This window comes from Hypomesus nipponensis, chromosome 8 (genome assembly GCF_054491055.1).
Source record: "Hypomesus nipponensis isolate SF chromosome 8, ASM5449105v1, whole genome shotgun sequence".
Lineage (NCBI taxonomy): Eukaryota > Metazoa > Chordata > Actinopteri > Osmeriformes > Osmeridae > Hypomesus > Hypomesus nipponensis.
In genome coordinates this window covers 16,580,318-16,606,664 of record NC_140368.1, presented here as the reverse complement: position 1 = coordinate 16,606,664, position 26,347 = coordinate 16,580,318, and the positions used below count along the sequence as shown (strand labels likewise).

Here is a 26,347-nt window from a genome sequence, read left to right as displayed (position 1 = left end):
CTCGTCCACCCCAGGGGCCCTGCCACCGCGGAGCTTTTCAACCACCTCGGCGACCTCGGCCCCAGAGATAGAAGGGCCCCCCCCGATGTCCCCAGACTCTGCCTCCACGTCGAAAAGCGTGTTGGTGGAATTAAGGAGGTCTTCAAAGTATTCCTTCCACCGATCCAGGACGTCCCCCGTCGAAGTCAGCAGCGCACCGTCCCCACCGTATACAGTGTTGACAGAGCACTGCTTCCCCCTCCTGAGTCGCCGGATGGTGGTCCAGAACCTTTTTGAAGCTGCTCGGAAGTCATTCTCCATGGCCTCGCCGAACTCCTCCCATGCCCGGGTTTTTACCTCCGCGACCGCCAAAGCCGCGTTCCGCTTGGCCTGCCGGTACACATCAGCTGCCTCAGGAGTCCTACCAGCCAATAAAGCCCGATAGGCCTCCTTCTTCAGCTTGACGGCATCCCTCACCTCCGGAGTCCACCACCGGGTCCGAGGGTTACCGCCGCGACATGCACCGACCGCCTTGCGGCCGCAGCTCCGGTCAGCCGCTTCAACAATGGAGGCCCGGAACATGGCCCATTCGGACTCAATGTCCCCGCCCCCCCCCGAGACATGATCGAAGCTCTCCCGGAGCTGGGAGTTGAAGCTCCTTCTGACAGAGGGTTCCGCCAGCCGTTCCCAGCAGACCCTCACATTACGTTTGGGCCTGCCAGGCCTGACCGGCGTCCTCCCCCACCATCGGAGCCAACTCACCACCAGGTGGTGATCAGTTGACAGCTCCGCCCCTCTCCTCACCCGAGTGTCCAAGACATGCGGCCTCAAGTCCGACGACACGACTACGAAGTCGATCATCGAACTGAGACCTCGGGTGTCCTGGTGCCAGGTGCACATATGGACACCCTTATGCTTGAACATGGTGTTCGTTATGGACAAGCCGTGTTTAGCACAGAAGTCCAACAACAGAACACCACTCGGGTTCAGATCGAGCGGGCCGTTCCTCCCAATCACGCCCCTCCAGGTCTCACTGTCATTGCCCACATGAGCATTGAAGTCCCCCAGGAGGACGAGGGAATCCCCGGGAGGAGCGCTTTCCAGCACCCCCTCCAGAGACTCCAAAAAGGGTGGGTACTCTGAGCTGCCGTTTGGTGCATAAGCACAAACGACAGTGAGGACCCGTCCCCCCACCCGAAGGCGGAGGGAGGCTACCCTCCCATCCACCGGGGTGAACCCCAATGTACAGGCGCCGGACCGAGGGGAAACAAGTATTCCCACCCCAGCTCGACGCCTCTCACCAAGGGCAACTCCAGAGTGGAAGAGAGTCCAGCCCCTCTCAAGGAGACTGGTTCCGGAGCCCGTGCTGTGCGTCGAGGCGAGGCCGACTATATCTAGCCGGAAACTCTCTACCTCGCGCACCAGCTCAGGCTCCTTTCCCGCCAGCGAGGTGACGTTCCACGTCCCTAAAGCTAGCTTCTGCAGCCGAGGATCGGACCGCCAAGGCCCCCGCCTTCGGCCGCCGCCTGTCTCACACTGCACCCGACCCCCATGACCCCTCCTGCGGATGGTGAGCCCACTGGAAGAGGGTCCCACGTTGTCTCTTCGGGCTGTGCCCGACCGGGCCCCATGGGAAAAGGCCCGGCCACCAGGCGCTCGCCATCGAGCCCCACCCCCGGGCCTGGCTCCAGGGGGGGGCCCCGGAGCCAGGCCCGGCTAGAACGTTATGTCTTTTAATTGCCAATAACTGGTAGGTGTTAATTTGTCGACTGAGAACATAGGTACCTCCTTGTTATCTTTCCTTTACTATGTTTCACTATGCACCTTATATTTTATTTAAAATGGTGCAGCTCCTTATGGTAAGGTTAAAGTCTAGTTTAATCCAAACTTTACTTCTTACATTGTTCTAGCTGTTGTTGTTAATACATCTTTATCTATAATTACTCTTAATGCCAGGGGGATAAGGAATATTGTTAAGCACAAGGCGTTTGTCAAGCAGCACAAATCTGATTTCTGTTTTATTCAAGACTCACACTCGGTTCCGGACGAATAACGAGATCCCAATGGGGAAATGATCTGTGGCAGGCTCATGGATCTGAACATTCTGTTGGTGTTGCGACTCTAAAATATAATTTTCCCGGGACTATTCTTTTATCTGTCAGTGATACATCAGGTCTTTTTGTTTTTCAAGTGTTATCAGTTGAAAACTTTACTTTGATAGTTGTTAACATATATGGATATAATTCTAACCACGAGAACGACATAATGCTTGAAACTTTAGAGAAGCATATCCAAAATGCCCTTATTAACTTTCCAAATTTAGGTGTAGTTTTAGGGGGGGATTTCAACATGATATTAGACCACAACATTGACTGTTGGCCTTCACGTGTTTCCACTGCAGTAAATGTACTTTTTAAATCATTTATGCAGAAATTTAACTTGATTGATGTATGGAGATTTCACAATCCTAACGCAAAGGCTTTTACTTGGTGTAATAGAAGTGCCACCAGACGTTCACGATTGGACTATTGGTTAGTTTCTGATCATTTGAATATTTAGAAAATATCAGTTAATATCATCACAACCCCATTGACAGATCATACTGCAGTTTCCATCTTTATCCCCTTGCATTCTGCCCCCTCTACAAGTTGTAGAATTGCTTACTGGAAACTTAAGTTAGCTTTTACAACACAATGTGGTAAAGTCAGACATAAAAAAAATCATATTGGAATTCTGGAATAAAGCAAAGTCCGAGGATGCTTTTGGTAGCAATTGGGAACTTCGAAATTTAAAACTGGCCGATATTTGAGAAATTATGGTAGTATCTTATCCAAAAGTCGCAAATTGGAGGACGAAAGAGTGGTCTCTAAAATAATATCTTTATACCAGAAGGACCCTGCAGATATATCAGAGGACGGAAGGCTAACTTTAGTTTCGGAACAACTTAAACTAAATGAGATGTATTCCAACAAAGCAAAATGTAACTTTATAAGGTAAAGAAAAAAGTGGATTGAAGAAGGGGAACCAAACTCTGCCTGTTTTTTGTCTTAAAAAGATATCATGGGAAAGTCAATTTAATCCAGCAATTTAATATTAACGGTACTGTAGCGGATAATCCAAAAAGCATAGTTGAATTCTGTTCGGACTTCTATAGAAGTTTATACAAATCAAATTATTGCCATCAATCAACCACTACATTCTTGAACCCTCTTATCGTCTCACCAATCTCTCAAGAAAATAGGAAACTCTGCGATGACCCTATAACCTTGCAAGAAATCACGTTTGCAATTGAACATTAGAAAACTAATAAATCTCCTGGAGTTGATGGCCTTTCTGCAGAGTTTTATCAGGCTTTTACACAAGATTTAACTCCCTTTCTACTTGAAGTAATATTAGAAAGTGTTGAAAAAGGTTCTTTACCTCCTTCACTGACCCAAGGCTTATTTACGTTCATCTCCAAACCCAAAAAGGATCCACTGTTTATTGATAATTGGCGACCTATTTCATTACCCCCTTATTTGTCAACAAAAAGCTCTGTAATTCCATTGATGAATTATTTTTCAATTTTATTTGGAAAAATAAGACGCATTATGTGAAAAAATCTGTTATTATGAACCCTTTTGAATGTGGTGGTCTGAATTTTCCTGATTTTACAACCCTTAATAATACTTTTAAAATAAATTGGATAAAGCATTTTCTAAATAACCCCTCATCTACATGGAATTTTATACCTAACTTTATTTTCTCTAAGGTTGTTGGTCTAGAATATTTACTTTTGTGTGATTATAAAATAGACAAGATTCCTGTAATCTTAACTAAATTCCACGAACAAATGTTCTTAGCATGGTCGTTAATTTACATTATTAATTTATTTCTAGTATCCCAACTACTAAATGATAATGGCTCATTGCTGAATTTACATTTGCATTTACATTTATTCATTTAGCAGACGCTTTTATGCAAAGCGACTTCCAAGAGAGAGCAAAAGAGCATAGGTCACTGATCATAACAACGAGATAGTCCCAAACATTGCAAGCAGCCAAAACATGAAGCATACATTGTGAAAAAGCTAAACAAGTGCCAAAAGGGAAGACCCATAAGAGCATGTAGTTATACAAGTTACAAATTAAAACAACATGAACCACAAAAGTGCAGGACTGTACCTGTAAAAGAACAATCAACAGTAAAATATTACACAGCAAGTACAAGACTTAACTTCGTTATATCTAACCTACAATAGCAACAAGTCACTCAATAAGAGTCATAGTGATCCTGGAGGAAACTAACAAGTCCAGCCAAGCATTCCTAAGTGCCGTTGTACTCCCGGAACAAGTGCGTCTTGAGCCTTTTCTTGAAGGTGGGGAGACAGTCAGTGTCCCTGATGGAGGTGGGGAGCTGGTTCCACCATTGGGGCGCCAGGCAGGAGAAGAGCTTGTGTTGGGACCGGGCAGTCTTGAGCGGTGGGACCACCAGGCGGTTGTCTGAAGAAGACCGTAGGTGACGGGTGGGGGTGTAAGGTTGCAGGAGAGACTTGATGTAGATGGGTGCAGTCCCGTTCACTGCTCGGAAGGTCAGTACCAGGGTCTTGAATCTGATACGGGCGTTGATGGGTAGCCAGTGGAGGGAGATGAGGAGCGGGGTAACATGGGAGCATCTGGGTAGATTGTAGACCAGGCGGGCCGCTGCATTCTGAATCCTCTGAAGAGGGCGGGTTGCACATGCTGGGAGACCAGCAAGCAGCGAGTTGCAGTAGTCCAACTTGGAGAGGACCAGTGCTTGGACTAGCAGCTGGGTGGAGTGCTCAGACAGGTATCTCCTGATCTTTCGGATGTTGTAGAGGGTGAATCTACAAGACCGGGAGACTGCGGCGATGTGGGCCGTGAAGGAGAGCTCGTCATCCATTGTAACCCCAAGGTTCCTGGCAGAGGATGAGGGGGTCACCGTCGCAGATCCCAGGGTGATTGACAGGTCGTGGGAGATGGAGGGTTATTCTGAATTCCTCTGAATTATTCTGAATTCCTTCACATTTTTAGCATTCCAATCACCCCAAGATAGTTTGCAATTGTTATGGATGCCATCCCATCTGGTATTTCAACTCTCTTAAAAGGGACTGGAAAACCAGATTGCCTACCAGCTTTGGACCCTAAGTTGACCTCAGTTGGTAATATGTTTTGCTACCACAACAATAAATAATAATCGCAACATTCGCTCTTTGTTCCAGAGAGATGTCACTAGCACCCCTAATGTTGTTCCATATTGGTCTAACTATTTTGACAATCTGAATTGGGGGAATATATGTAACCTTCCTTACAAATACCCAGTTACGAATAAACAAAACAGAAACAATGTTGCACCTGTTCTGGCAGTGTCCCTACAACTCCACTTTTTGGAAAGATCTCTCTCAATACATTTCTGATAAACTTGTCTTTGATTTTTTTTTTGTTATGGAAAGATGTACTGGTTTCCATGACTACGAAAGTAAGAAACAGAAAGAAATATACCTAATTAATTTATTGATCCTTTTAGGGAAATATCACCTTCACAAAGCCAAATTTAGTAACTCTAAACCTTCTTGTATTGGTTTTGGTAGGGAAACGGAACAGTACATCAAAACCATCTATGATTCAAAAAATAAAAAAACTGCTAAAACCATTCAGTTATGCTCTATTTTTAATGTATATATTTGAAACTCCCCCTGGCTCTCTTCTTGACTTATGTTTTTGTGTATTAATGACTCTGTTTGCTTGACTTTACTGTTTGTATCATGAAGATTTAATAAAGATTAAAAAAAAGTTTCGGAGTTTCGGAGCTAGGAACAAGCTTCTGCGCAAGACCGAACGAGTTGGTCTGGAAAGATGGCGCGGTCCATTTTGCGCTCTCGCTTGCCTCACTGCGCCACTGAGCACTTTTCATAGAATTGAATGTGGACGTACGGTGGCCGACATGTGCAAACGCGCTGCAAATTAAGAAAACACATGCAAATACACAAAACACAAGAATTTACACAAATTAAGAAAACATCTTCATGAATTTGACAACACATGCGCAGCATTCAGCAATCGCAATGCACGTACACACAACAGAACCAAATACATAAACGCGCTGTAAATACATAAACGCGTTGCAAAAACGAAAGCACGCAAACCAAAAACGCTGCATCCAGTTTTCACAACGGAAGTTGACCAGGGGCCTGTTCCATAAAGGCCACTCAAATGAGTTGGACTTGAGTCCCAAACCAGACTTGAATTAGCTTAACAAGTCAAGCAGGGCTAAAACGGTTCCATAAAGGCCAATTTCAGCTCACGCAGTCCTACTAATTCAAGTCAGATTTAAGTAGTCAAGCTAATTGCGCGTGCAACCTATTCTTAAGCTGCCCGTGAGGTAAAACATGGATCATATAATCCACCACGGCAAAAGCAATGCACACGGCCTGTGACTTCTTCCAGAAAGAACGTTCCCTTTAAGCCTTGTACTATGACAGCTCCCTCATCCACTGCTTCGTCAAAATGAAACAACACGCCATGATTGACGTGAACGATAGGCTACGTAGGTCAAGGTTCTTTTTTAGACCTTTAGTTAATTCGTTGATTAAAAAACAGACACCCTCTAAACACATGTAAATGTACTTTTTTGACATTGTTTTAAATAAATAGCCTATTATTAATCAATACATTACAGAAGAAACAATCAAATCTTTCAAAGATGAACTATTGAAACATAATTGGGAGTCAGTAATGCAGGAAGAGGATATTGACAAAGCGTATGAAAATTTTCTGAATATCTTTAAATTATTATATGACAAAAAAAATCCCTGATCCTACAACAGCTGGAGCTCTGAATGAAACATTAATCAGCAGAAATCCGTATTCCATGTTTCTCACTGCAGTGGGAGAAAGTGAAATTTTGGATATTGTCAGTAAATGTGAAAATAAAAGGTCAACTGACTGTGATGGCATTGATATGACAATAATTAAGGAAGTAATTGAGGACATTATTCAGCCTCTGACTCACATCTGTAATCTGTCATTTCAAGTGGGTAAATTTCCAGAAAAAATGAAAATAGCAAAAGTCATTCCGCTTTATAAATCTGGGGACAGACACCATTTCACAAATTATAGGCCTGTTTCTCTACTTCCACAATTTTCAAAAAATTTGGAAAAATTATTTGTGTGTAGATTGGATACATTCATTAATGAACACAAACTCCTTTCTGATAGTCAATATGGATTTAGATCGCAAAGATCCACAGTAATGGCAGTCCTTGATCTAATAGAAGAAGTCTCTAGCTCCTTAGACAAAAAAAAATCTGCAGTTGGTGTATTTATTGATCTCAGAAAAGCATTTGACACAATAAATCATGAAATCTTAATCAAGAAACTGGAGCGCTATGGTATCAGGGGCGTAGTCTTGCAATGGACCAAAACTGTTTATTCTGTATATTAATGACATATGTAAAGTTTCTAAGATACTTAATTTAGTTTTGTTTGCAGATGATACCAATATTTTTTGTACAGGTGATAATTTGCAGCAGCTTTTGGCTGAAATCAACTTAGAGTTATGTAAACTTAAGATATGGTTTGATATTAATAAATTATCATTAAACTTGGATAAGACTAAGTTTATGTTGTTTGGGCACTGCAAAAGCAAAACTGATATGCAAATCCTAATAGATGATGTATCAGTGGAGAGAGTTAATGTGATTAAGTTTTTGGGAGTGATGATAGACCATAAGATTTGCTGGAAACCGCACATTAAATACATTCAGTCTAAAATATCCAGAAGTGTAGCTGTTCTCAGCAATGCTAAACATTTTCTAAATTATTCTGCACTACATACTCTATATTGCTCACTTATCTTGCCTTACTTGAGTTACTGTGTGGAAGTATGGGGCAACACCTATAAGACCTTCTTGAGACCGTTATGCACATTACAAAAAAGAGCCCTAAGAGTGGTTCATAAGGCAGGATTCCACGACCATACCAACTTATTATTTATAGAGTCCTGCCTCCTCAAACTCCCAGATCTGGTAGAATTTTTAACAGCACAGTTGATGTATAAAGCTAGAAATAAACAACTACCAGATCTCATTCAAAAATTGTTCACTGAGAGAGTGGGGGGCTATGACTATAGGGAAAACCTTAACTTCAGAACCTTAAGGGTGCGAACTACCTTGAAGAGAATGTGCATTTCAGTCAGTGGCGTCAAGGTTTGGAATAAACTTCAAAAAGAGCTGAAGCAAAGTCCAAGCATGAGGGTGTTTAAAAAAAGGCTCAAACTGTTGATTTTCAACAAGTACTGTGATGAAGAGGGGAGGTGAGTGTGTGCTATGTGTCTGTATGTGGTGCATTTGGGGGTGTTTGGTCCACTTCACTTCTCCTGGCCCTCTGTCGTTGCATCCTGAGACTGCAGTTGTTGGTGCCTGGCTTCTCTCGCTGGGGGTTGGGGGAGGTCTCTGTACTCTGTGTGCTGATGTACAAGGGTGTGAATGTGTACTTAGGTATGATCGTCTCACAGGAGCCTGCTGTAGGGTTGTTGTTATATAGGTGGAACACAGTTGGTACGTGGATATGTATTTACATGGATGTATGTATGTGTGTGTATATATTTTTTTTTTGGGGGGGGGGGGTTTGTCTTGTGAATTTGGGATAAAAGTATAGAAATCAAACAGGAAGGTTACTATAAGGGAAATTAGAAGGAGAAGGGGTATGAACAAATAAGTTTTGCTTCTTCATACCCCTTTTCAGACAAAATGTATTAATTCATATCTGAATGTATGTATACTTACAAGTTTATTCAATTAGAAATCTTGTGTATATTATTAGTTTCTATTTATGTTCAAAATGTATGTATGAATATGTAATGCGAGGCTAGGCGGAATAAGTATGTTGTTCACTTTGTGGTAAATTGTCTGAAATAAATTCATAAATCCAAATCCAAATCCAACATATCTCATAACTGATTAAAATAAAAAAATGAGAATATCCGTGGTAAATCATCGTTTTTCTGTTAGATCAGTGTTACAGGAAGGTCTGGTTAAGCACCAAGTCAAGCTAAGCCTGACAGTTAGAACTACGTTGAGCTATTTTTATGGAACCGAATGAACTAGAAATGAGTCCAACCAACTGACATAAGTCTGGCTTATTTGGTAAACCCCCTTTATGGAACAGGCCTCAGGCCTCTAAGGGGGAGCGTTAAGTGGAACAGCTTGATTTTTGGCCCCACAGAGTGAAAGAGAGAGAGGATATGAAAAGTTTGGACCAACATCAAAGTAAAAAGGCAACATAAAAAGGTTAGTATTCATTTTTACATGTGGCCCTCCTCTTTTACAGTTTTTCAAAAGAGCAACTTTGATTTTGGTCCCATTTCCAAAACAAACTTTTCATATGTTCTCTCGCTCCGTGGGGTGGAAAATCAAGCCGTTCCATTTAGCGCCCCCCATAGAGGCCTGGACAACTTCCGTTGTAAAAACTGGATGAAGCGTTTTTGGTTTGCGTGCTTTCGTTTTTGCAACGCGTTCATGTATTTGCAGCGTTTTTGGTTTGTGTGCTTTAGTTTTTGCAACGCATTTATGTATTTGCAGCGTTTTTGGTTTGCGTGCTTTTTGCAACGCGTTTATGTATTTGGTTGTGTTGTGTGTAGGCCTATTTGAATCGCATTTGCTGAATGCTGCGCATGTGTTGTCAAATTCATGAAGATGTTTTCTTAATTTGCTTGTGTTTTGTCTATTTGCATGTGTTTTCTTAATTTGCAGCGTGCTAGCACACCCCCACTTCCCCTGATTCACAATAGCCTACATATCACAAATGTAAGGAATGAGACTATAAGCAGAGTGGTTGTGTTGGCTACCACTCTGTATCAGCAGTAATTTAATACTTCCATACACTTAAGCATTCTACCGCCCTTATACTGTTTGCAGAACATTACAAAGTGTGGTGTAAACCAGTAGGCCTACATCACAGTGAAACATATTTATTGTATGAAAATGACACAGTTCTCAAATACACATGTATGGTTTTAATAAATGAACACGAAAATTAGACCATCATGTAGCCTTACAAAAATGAACGACATTGAATAACGAGGCGAAGTACCCAGAAACTACTGGTACATTGCATTCAGTTGGTTTAAACGGCTGCTATAATTTTAGCTGATCAATTTGCAGCGCGTTTGCACATGTCGGCCACCGTAGGGACGCCATCTTGGAAGAAAATCTAACCGTGTCTATTAATATATAAGTCTATGGATTTACGGAGAGCCTATGTGCAGTCAAAACTCTAGTCATGGCATTTATCAGGACAAGCGGGCAATGTAAAGAAAGGTAAGTTATTAAAACTGTCAGGCTGTCTTCAAAACATGACGGTTCAATGTTCGCAAAATTCTATGTTCAATAGCCTACACATCCGTACATTTGACCACCAAGCCTGTTTCCGCATGCTGAGGTCGGACATCTCTTGTCTTATTTCTCCGTGTTCTTGCTCGGTCAGTTTATTTACCTAAGGGAACCATAAGACAATTCAAATATATAGGCGGATGTCTTGTATTTAGCCATGTATTTTTCATCGTTTTGCTATTTAAGTTGGACCATTTTACTGTAGTGTTTCGCCCCCGGTGAACATTTCGACAGTGACAGACTCATCCAAAGTACTTTTTTTTTTAGGGATGGGACGTATGGCACTGACGCATCGATGCTTGTGTCGCAAAACCAATACGCACAGTTTCGAAAAAGTGGTTTGGCGCTTGTGTCAAATGACGATGCCACGTGATTGATGACGTTTAATGCTTCAGACGTCACAAACTGGTTCAAAGTTGTGGCGCACTTCTAAACCTTAAGAGGGAAAGAAACCAGTGCTTGTCGTCTTAATAGGAGGCGAACACTACATTGGCAGAAGCGTAGATAGAGTACATAGTTATTATAAGAGGACGATTAGAGAATTATTATTAGCAGACGAGAAGTAGGTTATATTAGCATAAGAGTATAGTTCATTAGTAGAAGAGTAGTACAGTTGAGAATTATTAGCGGAAGAGCAGAAAGTAAAAGACAATAGAGTATGGATGCTACCGGAGTAAGAAAGCGATTCCCCTGAACCCTGTTATGGTACACTGCCTTTTTATATTGCACAAGCACACCCCCACTTCCCCTGATTCACAATAGCCTACATATCACAAATGTAAGGAATGAGACTGCTATATAAGCAGAGTGGTTGTGTTGGCTACCACTCTGTATCAGCAGTAATTTAATAGTTCCATACACTTAAGCATTCTACCGCCCTTATACTGTTTGCAGAACATTACAAAGTGTGGTGTAGACCAGTACATCACAGTAACACATATTTATTGTATGAAAATTACACAGTTCTCAAATACACAGGTATGGTTTTAATGAATGAACACGAAAATTAGACCATCACGTAGCCTTACAAAAATGAACGACATTGAATAACGAGGCGAAGTACCCAGAAACTACTGGTACATTGCATTCAGTGGGTTTAAACGGCTGCTATAATTTTAGCTGACCACTAGATGTCACTGTGCTCTGCAATTTCAATCCGCCAATAGTTCGGCCAGAGCCTGTTTAAGGGGAGCCTTGCCACTCCCTATTAAGCCCCATTGTACCGAATTTGTCTGCAGCTCCACCAGAATTCCACTGGGGGTAGTCGCGAGCACATGTTGAATGGCAGTCTATGGAGCTAAACGGCTAAATTTGTCTCTTTCGCCTGATTGTCGTTGAGAAATCTCCGATTTGATTGTAGTTTTTGCATGTTTAACATGGATTATAGGTCGAAAGTTGAATGAACGAGTACTTATGTCCTTTTGATTTCTTACAGGGTGAGTTGTTGTTGTCCATAACACGCTAGCATTCTGCTAATGAATGCTGATTGGTTAGTGAAGGACTGATACGACCAGAGCTCCCGCTTGATGGCATCCGAAGCAGAATCAGAATGTCAGAGCATTAGCAACATTAGCAACAACATTAGCAAGCCAAAACTCTTTCTAGCATGTGTATTGACAGGGAGAGCCTAACCTGTCAGCTGTGTTGTCGATGCCCTGAGAGAAAAAAGTAAGTGACCAGAGCTTGCCGTAAAGCAGTAGCTCTGGTCGTACGATGTGTATGACATTTTCAAAAGCTTTTTAGAACAGAAAGGTGACTTTAAAACAATATAACAGCCAGCAGTGTGTATTTTTTTGCCTCTCCTTTCGAATTCAGAATTCAAATTACTAGACAAAAAATTATATCCTGAGAAAAGTGGATTTTGAGGGGTACCGCTCCATAGACCTCCATTCATTCTGCACTCGCTCGTTAGCGCCCTCACATGGAACTTCAACCAGTTCAGAACCCGGAAGTTTCCCGAGAGTGGCAGTTCTCTCTATATTAGACATCATCTGGTTCGGCTCTTTTGTTCGGCACAATCCGGAAGAAACCACCAAAGCTTCACAAGGCATCGTTCGCCCATCCCTACTTTTTTTACTCCACGCGTCACAGCCGCGGGAGACAAGAAGACAGTACAGTAAAGTGCCATACCTTGCTGCAAACGGCGGACTCTGAAGGGCACAAGCTGCATGTGTGGTATACAAACTTCCCTTGCTTAACCCACTATATGTACAGTTGAGGGACATAAGTTTGATATCAGCTTAGACATGGACAGAGGTGTCAATGAACGAAGTACAAATACTTTGTTACCTTACTTAAGTAGACATTTTGGGTATCTATACTTTACTGAAGTAATAATTTTTCAGCCGACTTTCTACTTCTACTCCTTACATTTTCACGCAATTATCTGTACTTTCTACTTCTTACATTTTAAAAATAGCCTCGTTACTCCAATTTCAGTTCGGCTTGTTTTCATTCCGGCTTGTCCTTAAAAACACACACAGAGAAAAATTATCCAGAAAAATCTTGCCATCCGGATAGAGTGACTTTGATTGTGGTTGGATGAGAAGTATAAACATACCATTCCGACACCTTTACTGGTTTTTACGTGATGCATCACCTGCACATGACACAAATCACGGCAAACTCCAGCAAGGAAATAGCAGACGTATGTAGCGTATGAAGATGTCCGCGGCAGAGACTCAAGAGAACTTGAGCAAAATGTCCTAACCAAGCACCAGCGAGGAGGTTGGTAGCTAGGAAGATTAGCCAACCCTTCTACATCCCTGGCCGTACCTAGAAGAATTTTTCGACATGTTGGATGCAAAAACAACTCCTTTCGAATGCGCTGCAAGCTCTGCGCACCCAAGTAGGCTACCACAAGCTAATGGCTTTCACAACTCGCCGTCTAATTTGAATAAAGGCTATTGATAACATGCCTCTGAAGTTTGACTTTTTGCACCATTAAAATACTTATAGGGAACTAGTTAGTCATCATATCTTCCGCTCCATGAAACATATGTTAATGCAAAGTAGTAGGCTACACATACATGGTAGGCTACTAAAATGCGTCCAGTTTGAATGGGCATAAACAGGTGCAGCCCACATTTTTCAACAAAAACATTTCAATATAACAAGTCATTATGGCCTTTGGAAAAAAATATTTTGGGGGGGAGGTGGATTATAGACCGTGCATCATAGACCCCTGTGCCTAAGCTTTTGTCCTTAATGGAATTTTTTCTCCGTACAGTACTACTTTTACTTTTATACTTTAAGTAGTTTTTAAACCAGTACTTTTATACTTTTACTTGAGTAAAAAGCTTGAATTGATACTTCAACTTCTACAAAAGTATTTTTAAACCCTAGTATCTATACTTCTACTTGAGTAATAAATGTGAATACTTCTGACACCTCTGGACATGGACATCAATAGTAAATGTGAGCGGGCAGCAACCATAGGGGCATCCAAGAGGGCACTTTTGCTAGCTAGGGACTAGGCGCGCGCGCGCCCCCTGCCCCCCACCCATTCACCACTGCAGCAAATTGTTCAAATTTACTGCACAAGTGTCTTATTTTTATTACCATAATAAAAAAATATATTTTGGAAGAACTTTATTTGGCAAGGTGATTGTAGTAACTACTTATGGGATCAACCTGTTTGACTTATAACGCTGCAACTCGTGTATCAGACAGTAGGGCTGCACGATTAATCGAATTTTAATCACGATCACGATTTCGGCTTCCCACAAACAAATTCGCGTGATCGAGCAATATTTAAAACGCGTCATTCCGTTCATAGAACGCTCCGTATCAAAGTTTTTTTTTGCAAAGCCAATCTAGCGCTCCGTAAACCAATAGGTGCGTTCGACATCGGCTGTGGCTGCATGAAACGACCAGCGAGAGTTGCCGCTTGCTGTCGGGGAGGAGTTATAAACGGCTTTATAATTTGTCATTTTATGTATTGGGCTATGGTAAACTCTTTCTCCAATGTGCAGGCTGCAGCCGGCTGCGGCGCTGCGTGGAGTCGAATACACCTAATGTCCGTTCACATGCCTCCATGAGCCAGTCAGAGTTGTTCCCTGCACCATACAGCTCAATTTCTAGATGTAGACGGTTACAGACAGAGTAACGTGAGGAAAATTCCACAACAGATAGAAGTCGGTCATAAGGCTGCTATCTTAACAAAGAAAACAAAAAAAACTACATGTGACCTGCCTTCGCTAATCCCTAAAGAATTATTTTAGATACAGTATAAGTTTAGATAGCTTGCAAATACAGAGGATAGCCTACCGAAGTTGAGTTAGCCAATGTTGTTAGCGATGCTAGCTAACGTTTGCTAGCTGCATAACTTTTAACTGGGTCTTGCAGCACTGCTTGATTTACTGAAATTATTCTGAAATGTTATGTTCTACTAGCCATTAGCCTATTTGAGCTTGGCACAGTTTCCAAAGCCCTAGTGTAACTGTGTCGACACAGTAAATAATTCCTCTTTCAAGTAATAAGCCCCGTTCAATTGTTGAGCATAAAAAATAAATAAAAAATAAACGTAATGAGTGGAACAAAAGATGAAGTAACGTGGCATTTTATTTTGTGTGAGTTTTAACTTAAGTACATTTCTCTTCCAATTGCCCTACAAAAAAATCCACTTGTCCCGGACAAGCGGACAAGCCTTAATAATGAGCCCTGCCGTATTAGTTTTTTATTGATTATATATGAGTTTTATACACATCCATTATGCAAGTACAATGTATTGTGACAATAACATTTGATTAGGTTATAATCAACAAATAATCGTGATAATTAATCGTGATCTCAATATTGATCAAAATAATCGTGATTATCATTTTGGCCTTAATCGTGCAGCCCTATCAGACAGGTCTAAGGATACTGTAACTAATGTGTATAGATGTCAATTTTTCAATAACAAACATTTATTTGTATGATTGCTCAAGTTATGAAATTAATACCATTTTACCCAAGCATATAAAACAACTATACCATCTATCGGTTAACTGAATTCCTCTTATGACATACATTACATATCTGTGAAAAAACTACATTTAATAACAATGTGTATAATATACAACCCCAATTCCAAAAAAAGGTGGGATGTTGTAAAGTAAAAAGTAAATAGAAATATAGCTGCAAGCAGAAATGGGGTCAGATGACCCAGAAGAAACTTTAGATATACTCAGAAGAGGGTTCCGAGTACACGCTGCAAGTTTGGCGTGAATCCATCAAAAGATTTGCTGAGATACGACACAACTTTCTGTTTAGCGGCTTTGCTGCCGATTTCGATTGGCTGTACCAGACAAACGGTTTTGAAAATTCAAAAATAATTTTGATAGTTTGTGTGAGGATTGCATTGACTGTATACAGCTTGACTACAGGTAGCTAGCGACTGCGGTGTACCTGGCTTCCTTTGCAGTTGCTTACAGTCTCGCTAAACCGAGAGTCAGAGACATGACAATCTCGTCAGCTTTGGCTGGTTTCGAACCTCTGACGTTGCCGTTGCCAGGACACCAACTTATCTTAGTGAGCTATTCTCTGTGCTGGAAATTCATCGTTCAGTTACTGGGTAAAAATATGAGCAGTTTTCCTGTGGGAAGCGGGTGTCAGATTTGGCCCAAGTTTAAACAGCTGTAATTCAGTCCTATTTTGGCATGTCAAGGTGATTATAGTTTGATGATAATCTGTCCCAAATTTGGTGAATATTTGATACATTTTGTAGAAGGAGTAGGACAAAAACGTTTTATTAATTCATTCAAAATGGCGGCATCAATTCGGCTGATATTACAAGTTAACATGTGTCAGATACGGGGACGCCCCCGAAGAGGTTAGAGGACACATCTACAAAGCCCAATAAATCTGACTCTTCTTGAATATAGATCCTCTGAGAATGAAACATTATCATTACCATTATGATTACACTGTTAGACAGCTGCTGTGGCATACCTGGCTTCACTAAACAGATAAACCAGCATCATGACATGCTTGATAAATGTGGCTGGATTTGAACCTATGACCTTGCAATTCAGAGGAACACGTGTTATCCCAGTGAGTTATTCTCAGTGCTGGGAATTACTGTGTTCAGTTAATGTATAAAAAAAGTAAGCCGTTTCTCCTGTGGAAGCGTGGTCAGATTTGACCCAAGTTTAAAAAGCTGTAATTCAGTCATTTTGACATATCAAGGTGATTGTGGTCTTTAAATGATTTGATTACATGTCCATGAAAATAGGAGCAACGATGAATGAGGAGTTAAAAAAAGCATGTTTTTATGAAAATTCCGATGCCCAAAATGGCGGACACGGGACAATGTGATATATTTTGACTTGGTATGCCACGTAGAATCAGAAGACACCAATCTTATGATTTATGACAAATCTGTTCAGAAGTTATGATGCAAGAAATCCAATGCGCTGGCTAGATATAGCATCATAATATCTACAAAGCACAATAAATCAGACTCTTATTGAGTATAAATCCCCTGAGAATTAAATATTATCGTGACCATTATGATTATACTGCTAGACAGCTACTGTGGCATACCTGGCTTCACTAAACAGATAAACCAGTATCATGACATGCTTGATGACTGTGGCTGGATTCAAACCTACGACCTTGCACTTCAAAGGAGCCCATCTTATCCCAGTGAGCCATTCTCAGTGCTGGGAATCAGGGCCGGCCCAAGGCATAAGCGAACTAAGCGGCTGCTTAGGGCCCCCGTGGCCACCAGAGGGCCCCCAAGAGCACATGAAATTACAGTTTAATGTACCGTGTTTCTTATATTAAACGCTGCCCTCCATTAAAAGCCGCACCAAAAATGAACATTGTGTAATAAATGGCGACCCAGAAATACGGTAGGAGCAGCTTATCTTGAAATACCTAGCAGCAGCATGTCATTTTAATAAGCATTCTGTTGTGTTGCACTCGGGGTCTTTGCCAGGTGACGTCAAAGTTGCGAAAACCGAAGGGCATTATGGGAGTAGCCACCATTTTCAGGTACGCATACAGCGGTGTTCAGTGAGTTTGCTATTGATTCATTTAATTTAACTGTCAAGACGTTCTTGTTGCGTCATCGGCTGCAATAGAATATCTCACGACAGCAAAGGTCACAAATACTTCACAACAGGGATAGATTTTTTTCCTTACCCACTTCGAAAAAAGTACAGGGGCAGCATGTGGATCACCTGGGTTGCAGCGGTCCAGCGCAAAAACATCACCTTTGCTAACATATTGCGTTCTATGTATGTTTGAGCTCGACATTTTCATAAAGGTAAGATATTTAAGTGATGTTGACAAATGTGAAATATGTAACATTACATCCACGTGTAGTTTTGGACGAATTATATGGCACAGGAGATGAATCAAAACAATGCATGGTTTGTTATGTTCAAGTTCAAGTATTTTATTATTGGCGAAAATTATTCTGTTTATACCGTTAAATGTCATGCAATCGTCTTATAGGCTACAGGGCTGTAACATATAGGCTATGTACTCTTACTTTAGTATAATTTCTGAGTAATAGTAATCCTTTTGGTCCCATGTAATGAAGCTAAAACCTTTTTGTTATTGCAGGTCAACCAGCATATGACATGATGGAGACTGACCCAGACAACACCCTCCCTCCATCTGGGTCTTACAGAAATCACTCGCACCAATACTGACTGCACGCTTTGCAAGGCAGTGTTGACGAGCCTGACCAGCATTTACAATAAAACATGACAACTTTTTTCAGAAATGTGTTGTTAATTGTTTTCTTGTGATTTACTTTGACAGCTAAATGTACACAGACACATGGGTAAGGTTTAATACTTCAGGTGTATTAAAAGTAATATTTTGACAATTACAATAGTGCAAACTGCAAACCAGTGATCTATCTGAACAGAAATGTATGTTTAAGTAAATTTCAGTGCAATTTGTATAAAATAGTTTATTATATCCAAGTATGAGGATTCAGGTAGCAATGCTGGGTCCGCACACAATTTACTGCAGTCAAGTCGTATGGATATATGTCTTGAATGGATGACAATTTCTCAATTCCTAGCATTTTTGGTGAGTTTATCTCAGTACAGCCATTTCTCAGTTTTCTTGTGCTTCTCCAGTTTAGCGATTGCTTGTTATCTTCAGTAAATTCTCATCAGTGCTCACCGACTGCACGTTAGCTGTACCTGGAAAATGGCGGCGCGGTGACGTCACACACAAAAAACCCACGTGTCTGACAAAGACCGAATCAGTCTTGCTATGCGTTTCAAATATCTAAACATAGCTACCTTACTTAGCAAATGACTCTAGCTAGAAGGGACTAGATATTAGAAGGGAAGATTACGGAAAAAAAAATGCTAGAAAACAAATAGCAGTCCAGCCTATTGCTAACGCCTGTCTAGATTATCTATTTAAAGAACTGGAGAGAAGCAGGTGCTCTTGCGTTAGCAAGCTAAATTAGTTTACATGGCTACAGTAGGTAGTCTAAGTGTTTTCGCTATCTAACTGTTCTTGCATTCCTAGCAAATCAGCATTAACAAAAAGCAGATGAGATGTGATTTAGAAGACCGTACTGTTCAAACTATCTTTACGAACATTTAATGTAGCAAACTAACACGTTAGCATGCTAGCGCAGACAGCCTAGAATACCATATTTCTTAGATTAAACGCCGCCCTCGAATAAACGGCGCACCAAAAATGAACAATGTGTAATAAATCGAAGTTTACTCAAATAAATACGGTAATTACAAAAAAATAATAATTGGCGACGCCGAGGGGCCCCCAAATAAATTCTGCTTAAGGGCCCATAAAGACTTGGGCCGGCCCTGCTGGGAATTGCTGTGTACAGTTACTGTATACAAAAAGTAAGCTGTTTCTCCTGTGGCAAGCGTGGTCAGATTTAGGGCCGGGCGGTATGGGTAAAAATAATCGATATAGATATTTATATTTCCATTCGATAACAATAATTAAGACGATAGACCACAGATCCGTAGTAGCAGCAAAATAAGTCTCTTCCTCAACTTTTTCCCTACACTCTGCAAAAAGTTTAAGCAGCGCAGTGTGAGAGAAATGTTTGTGGCCAGGGAGCACGTACCTGGGGTCAAGTAACTTAAACCTTTTTAAAACCTTGCTTTTTATCAATACCTTGGCACAAACTCACACTCTCTGCATGTCCCAATGAGTGATTTTGCTTCAGGTGGTAAAAAAGGTTTGTCGTATTACAGTCCCCCCAGGATTTCGTAGGCCTTTTTTGTGATAGTTGCGGGCTAAAACTCCTGAATTCGCGGAAGCTTTTCCAAAAAGTTGCTTTGAAAGTTGCAGTGTTTTTTAGGTGTTTGTTGCGATAAATTGCGGGAGCAAGTGAAAGTTGCGGTAAAAAGCTGCAAATTTCCCTCTTTGTAATTTTAATTGAGGTATTGGTTGAAAAATAAGTAATCAACTAGAGAGGGTACAATTTCTGGGGAAATTTCTGGGGAAATTGTAGAGTGTGCTTGCTTGCTTCAGTTGCAGGTGGGTCCGTTTTCCCTTCTAGTGATATTTCAAGCATTTAGCCTACTCATATTGCATAATTAATTAAGAACACCCTTTGAAACAAGGAACCCCCTTTGAAACAAGCTACTGTAACAGTGCGTTCACACTGCAGCGGGGCGGGCAGAGTGGGGCGTCGTCTTCCAATTCATTTTCAATTAAACCAGGCGTTGACACTCGCGTGGGCATTGTGGGAAGGCGAGCGGGGCGTCGACACTCGCGTAGGGCATTGTGGGAAGGCGAGCGGGGCGTCGAAAGTTGGATTTTCTCAACTTAATGTAAATGAGGAGCGTGAAAAAGCTGGCGTTGGCCAATCGGGTTGGTTTCTTGTTTCTTGTAACGTAGCAACTGTTGGTAATGGTAAACATTTCTCGGTTTAACAATTTCAAGATGGAAGAGCAACTCATCCTATGTGTCTTCATACTCAGCATTGTATGATACGTCTATGTTGGATTGCAGAGACTTAAACAAAAACAAAAATGATGCCTGGCGCAGGGTTGCTGAGGTTGTCGGCGTCAATGGTGTGTATTTTGTACTTTAATTCAGTTTCGTCGCTGTACGTAACTTTCTTCTGTGCTAGCTGCATAGTCTAGCTAGCTCATCAGGCACATGATTGACATCCAACGTTGAAATGCTGGCTGGCAGCCACTCGCTATCCATGCAGTGAATGTGTAGTGGCAAGTCATAATCCAACGTTTATGTCTGATGTATCTTTTTTGTAGATAAGATTATGTCAGATCTAGAAAGCGTATCGGATTTTTGCTTAATGTATGTAAAAGTTGTATTTTGTCTGCACATTTGCCATGACATTATACAAACTTTTTCAAATGTCTCCGACTAGGGGAGCGTATTCGAAAAGCTCAGTTTTCAGTATCCGAATACGCCGTATTAGTGTGGACGGGAGGTGCAAACGCAGACATATGTATGCGTTTCTAAATTTACCTGGGCTAGTGTGGACGGGGTCTACGCAATAAGCCCCAAGAGGCCGTGGTTTGCGCTGATTTTAGAACAGGTAAGGGGAGTTGTTAGGCACGACGCGAAGCGGAATTTTCGCCAGTTTTGTTTCGCCATGAAGGGGCTTATTTCCCCGATAATGACCGGCATTCTATACATTATCCCGCTTATTACACGGCTACTTGCCAACTAAAATAACTTAACACAGTGTGTCTTTTTACAATGTATTTGTTACCATTCGTATTGTTGATCAGCAGAGAAATTGTTCGCCAAAGAGTTGAACTTCAGACTTTGAGCATTATTTAGGCTTCAAATCAGCTGACTTCGCTAAGCAACAGAGTACGCTGGGGTTGAAAAGTTACCGGACTACTTGCGGAGTGCTACGAAAGACGTGAATCCGAGGCAAAAAGGCCACTTCCCTTGACAGCGGTCAAATATGCATAGCAACGCTCAAATATGAGAAAATTGTTCACCGCAGAACGTTGGGAAGCCCCATTCAAGTGAATGGAGCATTCTACAGCAATAAGAACAGCCGTGTAATAAGACATAATAAAGTTTAGCCATAGCTGTGGCATTGAAGACAGTACTGTAGCCTACTACTACACTGCCAGTGGGCGAGCCAAGTCTGTGACTTTGAGGCTAACGTCAAAACAAGACGCGGTCTCACTCAAATTCAAAGTTTTGCACAAATAACAAACTATGCTGACCCGCTGGCTGTCTTCGCAATCACCATATCTTTAAAACACTGCTGTCCATTTAGATGTAGAATTGACCCTGGTACGAAATTAAGAAAATACTCACCAGACGCAGATCGTCAGTTGACTGAGTGACAACACTGTTGACAACACTGTTGTTGCTTCCGCAATCGTCAATGGAGGCTGACAGGCTCTCACGTAGCAAACAAATCAACGTTTTTACAGCAACTTATATTAAAATCTCACCACCTGGCTGTTTTCACAATAGTAATATCGTCATAACATTTCCCTCTGTCTGTTTTTTGGTGTAAAATTAAGCTAGAAAATTATTTAAATTATTAAATTACTATGACGCTTTCTAGCATGGCTGCTGCCTAAAAGACGAGGCGGTCTCACGGGCGACCTGCACTCGCTCAAATTTCAAAGACTGTCACAACCTAAATCAATAATGCGAGATTGCAGTCCCACTCGAAATCGCTTTCTCTACAAAGCCAAATGGTTGTGATTTTTTGGGGGTGGTATTTTTCACTCGTAATCCAAGCTCCAATTTGCGAGCTAGAAAGTCTATCACGTTGTATCCATGCGTCATTGCTAACGTGTGGTGACGTAGCTAGCACAGGTTACCCTTCGTCGACAAAAGGCACTTTGTCCCCACAAAAATGTTGTAACCTCCTCAACTGTGCAACGGAACGTAAATCCGAATACAAGCAACGCAATCGAGACCAAGTTGAACATTTTGACACAGGCGTTGTCTATGTAGTCCAAATATTGACAAAGCCTTAGGGGGGGCAAAAATAAATAATAAATATATATGTATGTGAGATAACAATGGTTTGTGCTGCCGAAGGCAAGCACACCCCAATGAGTGGACAACATAGTGCAATGAGAACTGCTCTGCCTTTCCCATACAATGTCACTTCTCTATCTTTAACGGCCCTGACGAGAACAAGTCGGTCTCCTTGGCTGTGAACCGCTGGCGTGCACCTGGCAAATCCACCGTTATAATAGCAATTCGCCATGGAACCAGCGCTGCTTGTAAAGGGAATGTGAGATGATGCTCTGATTGGTTTATTGCACGCTACGTCCAAACCATGCCCATTAGTAATGTAGCTACTTCAGACCATCCCTTTTTAGATTTGCGCCAGGCGCAAAGTCATTTATCCCGCCGGCAAAATAGCAACCAAGCTGAAGTCACGCCCACAAAGTTACTTGCGCTTTGGTTTTGATACTTGCGTTTCAGATTGTCAAAATATGGCCCTGAGTGTTTTATGTGTTAATTACTTTGTCTTTGCATTGTATCAGCTGCATCGTACCAGCTGATTAACAGAATGCAACCGTCTGTGATCTGTCTGTAGATGGTTGCTGACATAGATAAGTTGGGTTTTTGCCCCCCCTATACAAAACCTGAGCTGAAAACGGGAGAGAAACTGTTCAATGGTCTAACTCCACATTTCAGTGCAACAGTTTTCATGCTTTGCACATGCTTTCAGGAACTCCTTTCACACGTATATAATGTACTGAGAAGCAAATCATGGAATTTGCTTTACAGCATCTTTAACTTCCTTGGTTCTCTCTACACTCCCTTCCTTGCATCTTCCTCCACTATGCCAGCAAACAAGGCCGGAAAGAGGCATCACATGATGCCTTTTTCCTGGGGCGTCATTTGTGGTAGGTGTCCTGTAAGGCTGGGAGCTTCCGGACCACAACGCGTAGTACCTTGCAGCCCCTGTCTGTGCAGCTCCCATACCACACAGTAATGCAACCAGTCAGTATGCTCTCTATTGTGCATCTGTAGAAGTTAGTGAGGATGACTGAGTCCATGCCAAACTTCTTCAGTTTCCTCAGGAAGAAGAGGCATTTTTTTTTCAACTTGCACTCATCTGTATTGCTTGATGGCATCTTGTATGTATCTTCTCTCAGTCACATTTCAGAATTACTGTGCTTTCTGCTTGGGGGGGGCATGAGCTTCAGTGCCCGGGGGCTCTTTGGGGTACTAATCTGGCCTTGCCAGCAAATACTGCAACACTGACACTTTCATCAGATACTGAATAAGAGGAAGTGGAGTCCAGTTACCGTGAGGACCTGGCTTCATACCATTCCCTGCTGACAAATGTCTGTACAACCATTTCAAAATACATTTTTGCATCTCTAACCCAAGCAAACTATTCTGCACCGTCTCATACCTCCTCCACCTAACCTTTTCTACCTAACATCAAGAAAATCTGTCAGTTTCTGATGCAGTGCTCAATCCAGTTGTTTGTTTAGGTCACAATGTTCTCTCATTTGGACGACAAAAACTCCTTTCTCACTACCAGCCTGGGCCATACGACGCTGCCAAGTGCCAGCCTAGATTTCAATTGCCTCAAGTATTGACAAGAGTGGTCTCTCCACAGAGAAAGAAGGTTCTGGCTACCCACTCTGCAATGTTTTTCATTTCTTGATCCCCAGTTGTGAAATTATCTCCCTATTGAAATGCACCTCTATCACCTTCATGGTCACCTCTTCAAACTCTACCTTGACTGATCCAGGGTTTCCCACAGCACTTTTCAGTTAAGGCGGCCGCCTAAGGAACACACGCCTGCCACCTTAACTACGTAGTAAAAAATATATATTTCTTTAAATTTAAATAGTGATATCCGCCGTTGTCCTGTTTTCTCCCTTCCATTCCAAACCGTGACCAACGCCAGTCTCCCTTCTCTGCAGGATGCATTAGTCTATCGCACAAACTAGCCCCTCCCCCTCCCCCGGTCTTACGGCAAACCCCACCCTACCACCTTAACTAACCAATTTTCTTTGGGAAACCCTGTGATCAATATGACCTAAATGCATTTTAAGCTGCACATAACGTCTTGTGGGTCTGCAAAATATACCTTTATGCATGTTGCATTTGAGATCCTGTTGTAGAAACATCTTGTTAACATAGATTGCACTTGAGAGAGGTTCATGCAACAACAGCATTATATTATCAGAAAGATTTATCAATGTAGTTTTCTGTAGCACTGTGTATGGGGAAAATATACACTCTTCCTTGGCACAATTATTAAAAATGTGTTAGAATTTTGTCCTTTTGAGTCTAGCTTATCTGCCCTAACAATGTGTCGGAAAATTTATAAATGTAAATAAAACACAGTTTCCAACAAATAAAACAACAAAGACCCTCTTTATAATTTACTTTACCTAGCATTCTTGCATTTAAATTCTTGTTATCATACCAGCAGTTTCCTGGAGTTTCAAAAACCTACTGCGGTCGTCTTCACAATAAAGCATCTTTGGTGATACGTCAGGCGAGTCATTTGGCCAATCACAATCAAGTGAACGGCGGCGTCTTCTTTGAAAAGGCTGCAATAGTCAGCTTGTCGACTAGTCAGCCTGTCAGCTAACGTAAGATCAGCAAAATGTGTTGCAGTAGCTTACCTACAATGTTGGAGCTAAATACGTTCGTAATTTCATTACGTGTTCGTAAGACCAATTGGTGTTTGGTTTAATGATTGATCGAAACACCTGCTCTGGCGGATCATTTAACGTTGATTTAACGCAGTCGGAGTTAGCCTTAACAAACGTTTATGATCATGAAAAAGTAGCCCTGGTCCAGCACATAAAATGTTGACAATTGTTTTCCACAATGAGCGAGCTTAAAGAGAAGGATTTAATTTAAATAGCACAGCTGGACTCAGGGCTAAGGTGCAAATGGAGCTTGGCCTGGCTAAAGATTGAGGTCAAGACCCATGTGAAGGGGATTTTTATCAACTTGTTTTGGGCCGCTACTCACATGGTTAGCTGTGTTGTTCATTCCACGAATGCACAATCCTTACAAGTTGTACCTTGTTGTAAAGGTGACTAATCAGACTTTCCGACAATATAAAACACAGTACCAATTGGTATTATTGAAGTGGAGGAATAATCTACCGAAATAAACAATAAATTACAAACTTTTTTTTGTCTATCCTGGATGTTCCCTGAAGAAAACAATCACATTGGTGTGACAAGCTACAGTATGATTTGGGTTGTTGACTCCACTCCCGCTTAACCCAGGTTTCCACACAGTTATTTCAAAATCCAAGACAAGTTACCTATGCAGAATGCATGTATGTTATGAAGAAATCAAAAGATGACTACACTCATGATCAATAATATTAGCTTTTTCCATTAACAGATGGAACAGATTATTTGAATCTATTGGTATCTTAATTACCTTTGTCATGTCTTATATCACTAAATTTGTGGTCTCTCCCTTAGGTTTTCTCTCCTGTTACTGGATCTAGAGGAGTATTATTTTGAACAGCACATAGCATACCATGTGACAAGTACTTCTAATACCAAAAGGTAATGTTGAAGATTGAAATGGTTAATAAAATTGTAACCGTCCATGCTTTCAAAAGTTTTCAGTTATCATTTAGGGCCAGTTGTTAAAAAAGTAAAATCTGGATCAGAGGCGGAGAAATATGTGAGCAAAGCCATTCGGTCCGTTGTGGCAATGCTGCCGAATATGCAGAAGTTAAAGCCGGAGCAAGAACAATCTTTGCTGAGTTGTTGGTGGCCATGATGTTGTGGCCCTCCTCCCCACGGGGTCGGCTAAAGTATTATATTAAAATTAGTATTAGTTATATTCCAGCTCGCTCCATTAGTGGTGAAGGAGTTGGCTAAGGCGAACGTTAGCGATTGGTTATGGCAGATCCAGAGTTGCTCTGGGCAGATCCAATAGTGCCCAGACTCTCTGTACAAATGAAATGTAAGAGAGTCTGGTAGGATCAGGATGATCATCTGACCCACAAACAATTTTTTTTTTCTTTTTTTTTTCACAATTACAATGTGAATATTTTGAACATGTGTTTCAAAA

General features: G+C 41.5%; 1 protein-coding gene and 1 long non-coding RNA gene across 4 annotated transcripts in view; both read left to right on the top strand.

Moving 5' to 3' along the window:
* Positions 1–10,200: 10,200 nt before the first annotated feature.
* nsmaf (neutral sphingomyelinase (N-SMase) activation associated factor) overlaps positions 10,201–26,347 on the top strand; it is a 106,732-nt gene continuing 90,585 nt past the window's right edge. For all 3 annotated transcript variants that reach the window (XR_014766263.1, XR_014766262.1, XM_084702605.1), the window contains exons 1-2: positions 10,201–10,297; positions 25,747–25,833. Coding sequence is in view for 1 of the 3 variants with exons in the window: in XM_084702605.1 (XP_084558731.1) it covers positions 10,260–10,297; positions 25,747–25,833 (125 nt within the window). In the remaining 2 variants the exon portion in view is untranslated. The remainder of the gene's footprint in view (positions 10,298–25,746; positions 25,834–26,347) is intronic.
* Positions 15,451–18,089, top strand: LOC146275336 (uncharacterized). Its single transcript, XR_014766264.1, has 2 exons — positions 15,451–17,624; positions 17,927–18,089. It is a non-coding gene; the product is annotated as an uncharacterized LOC146275336 (long non-coding RNA).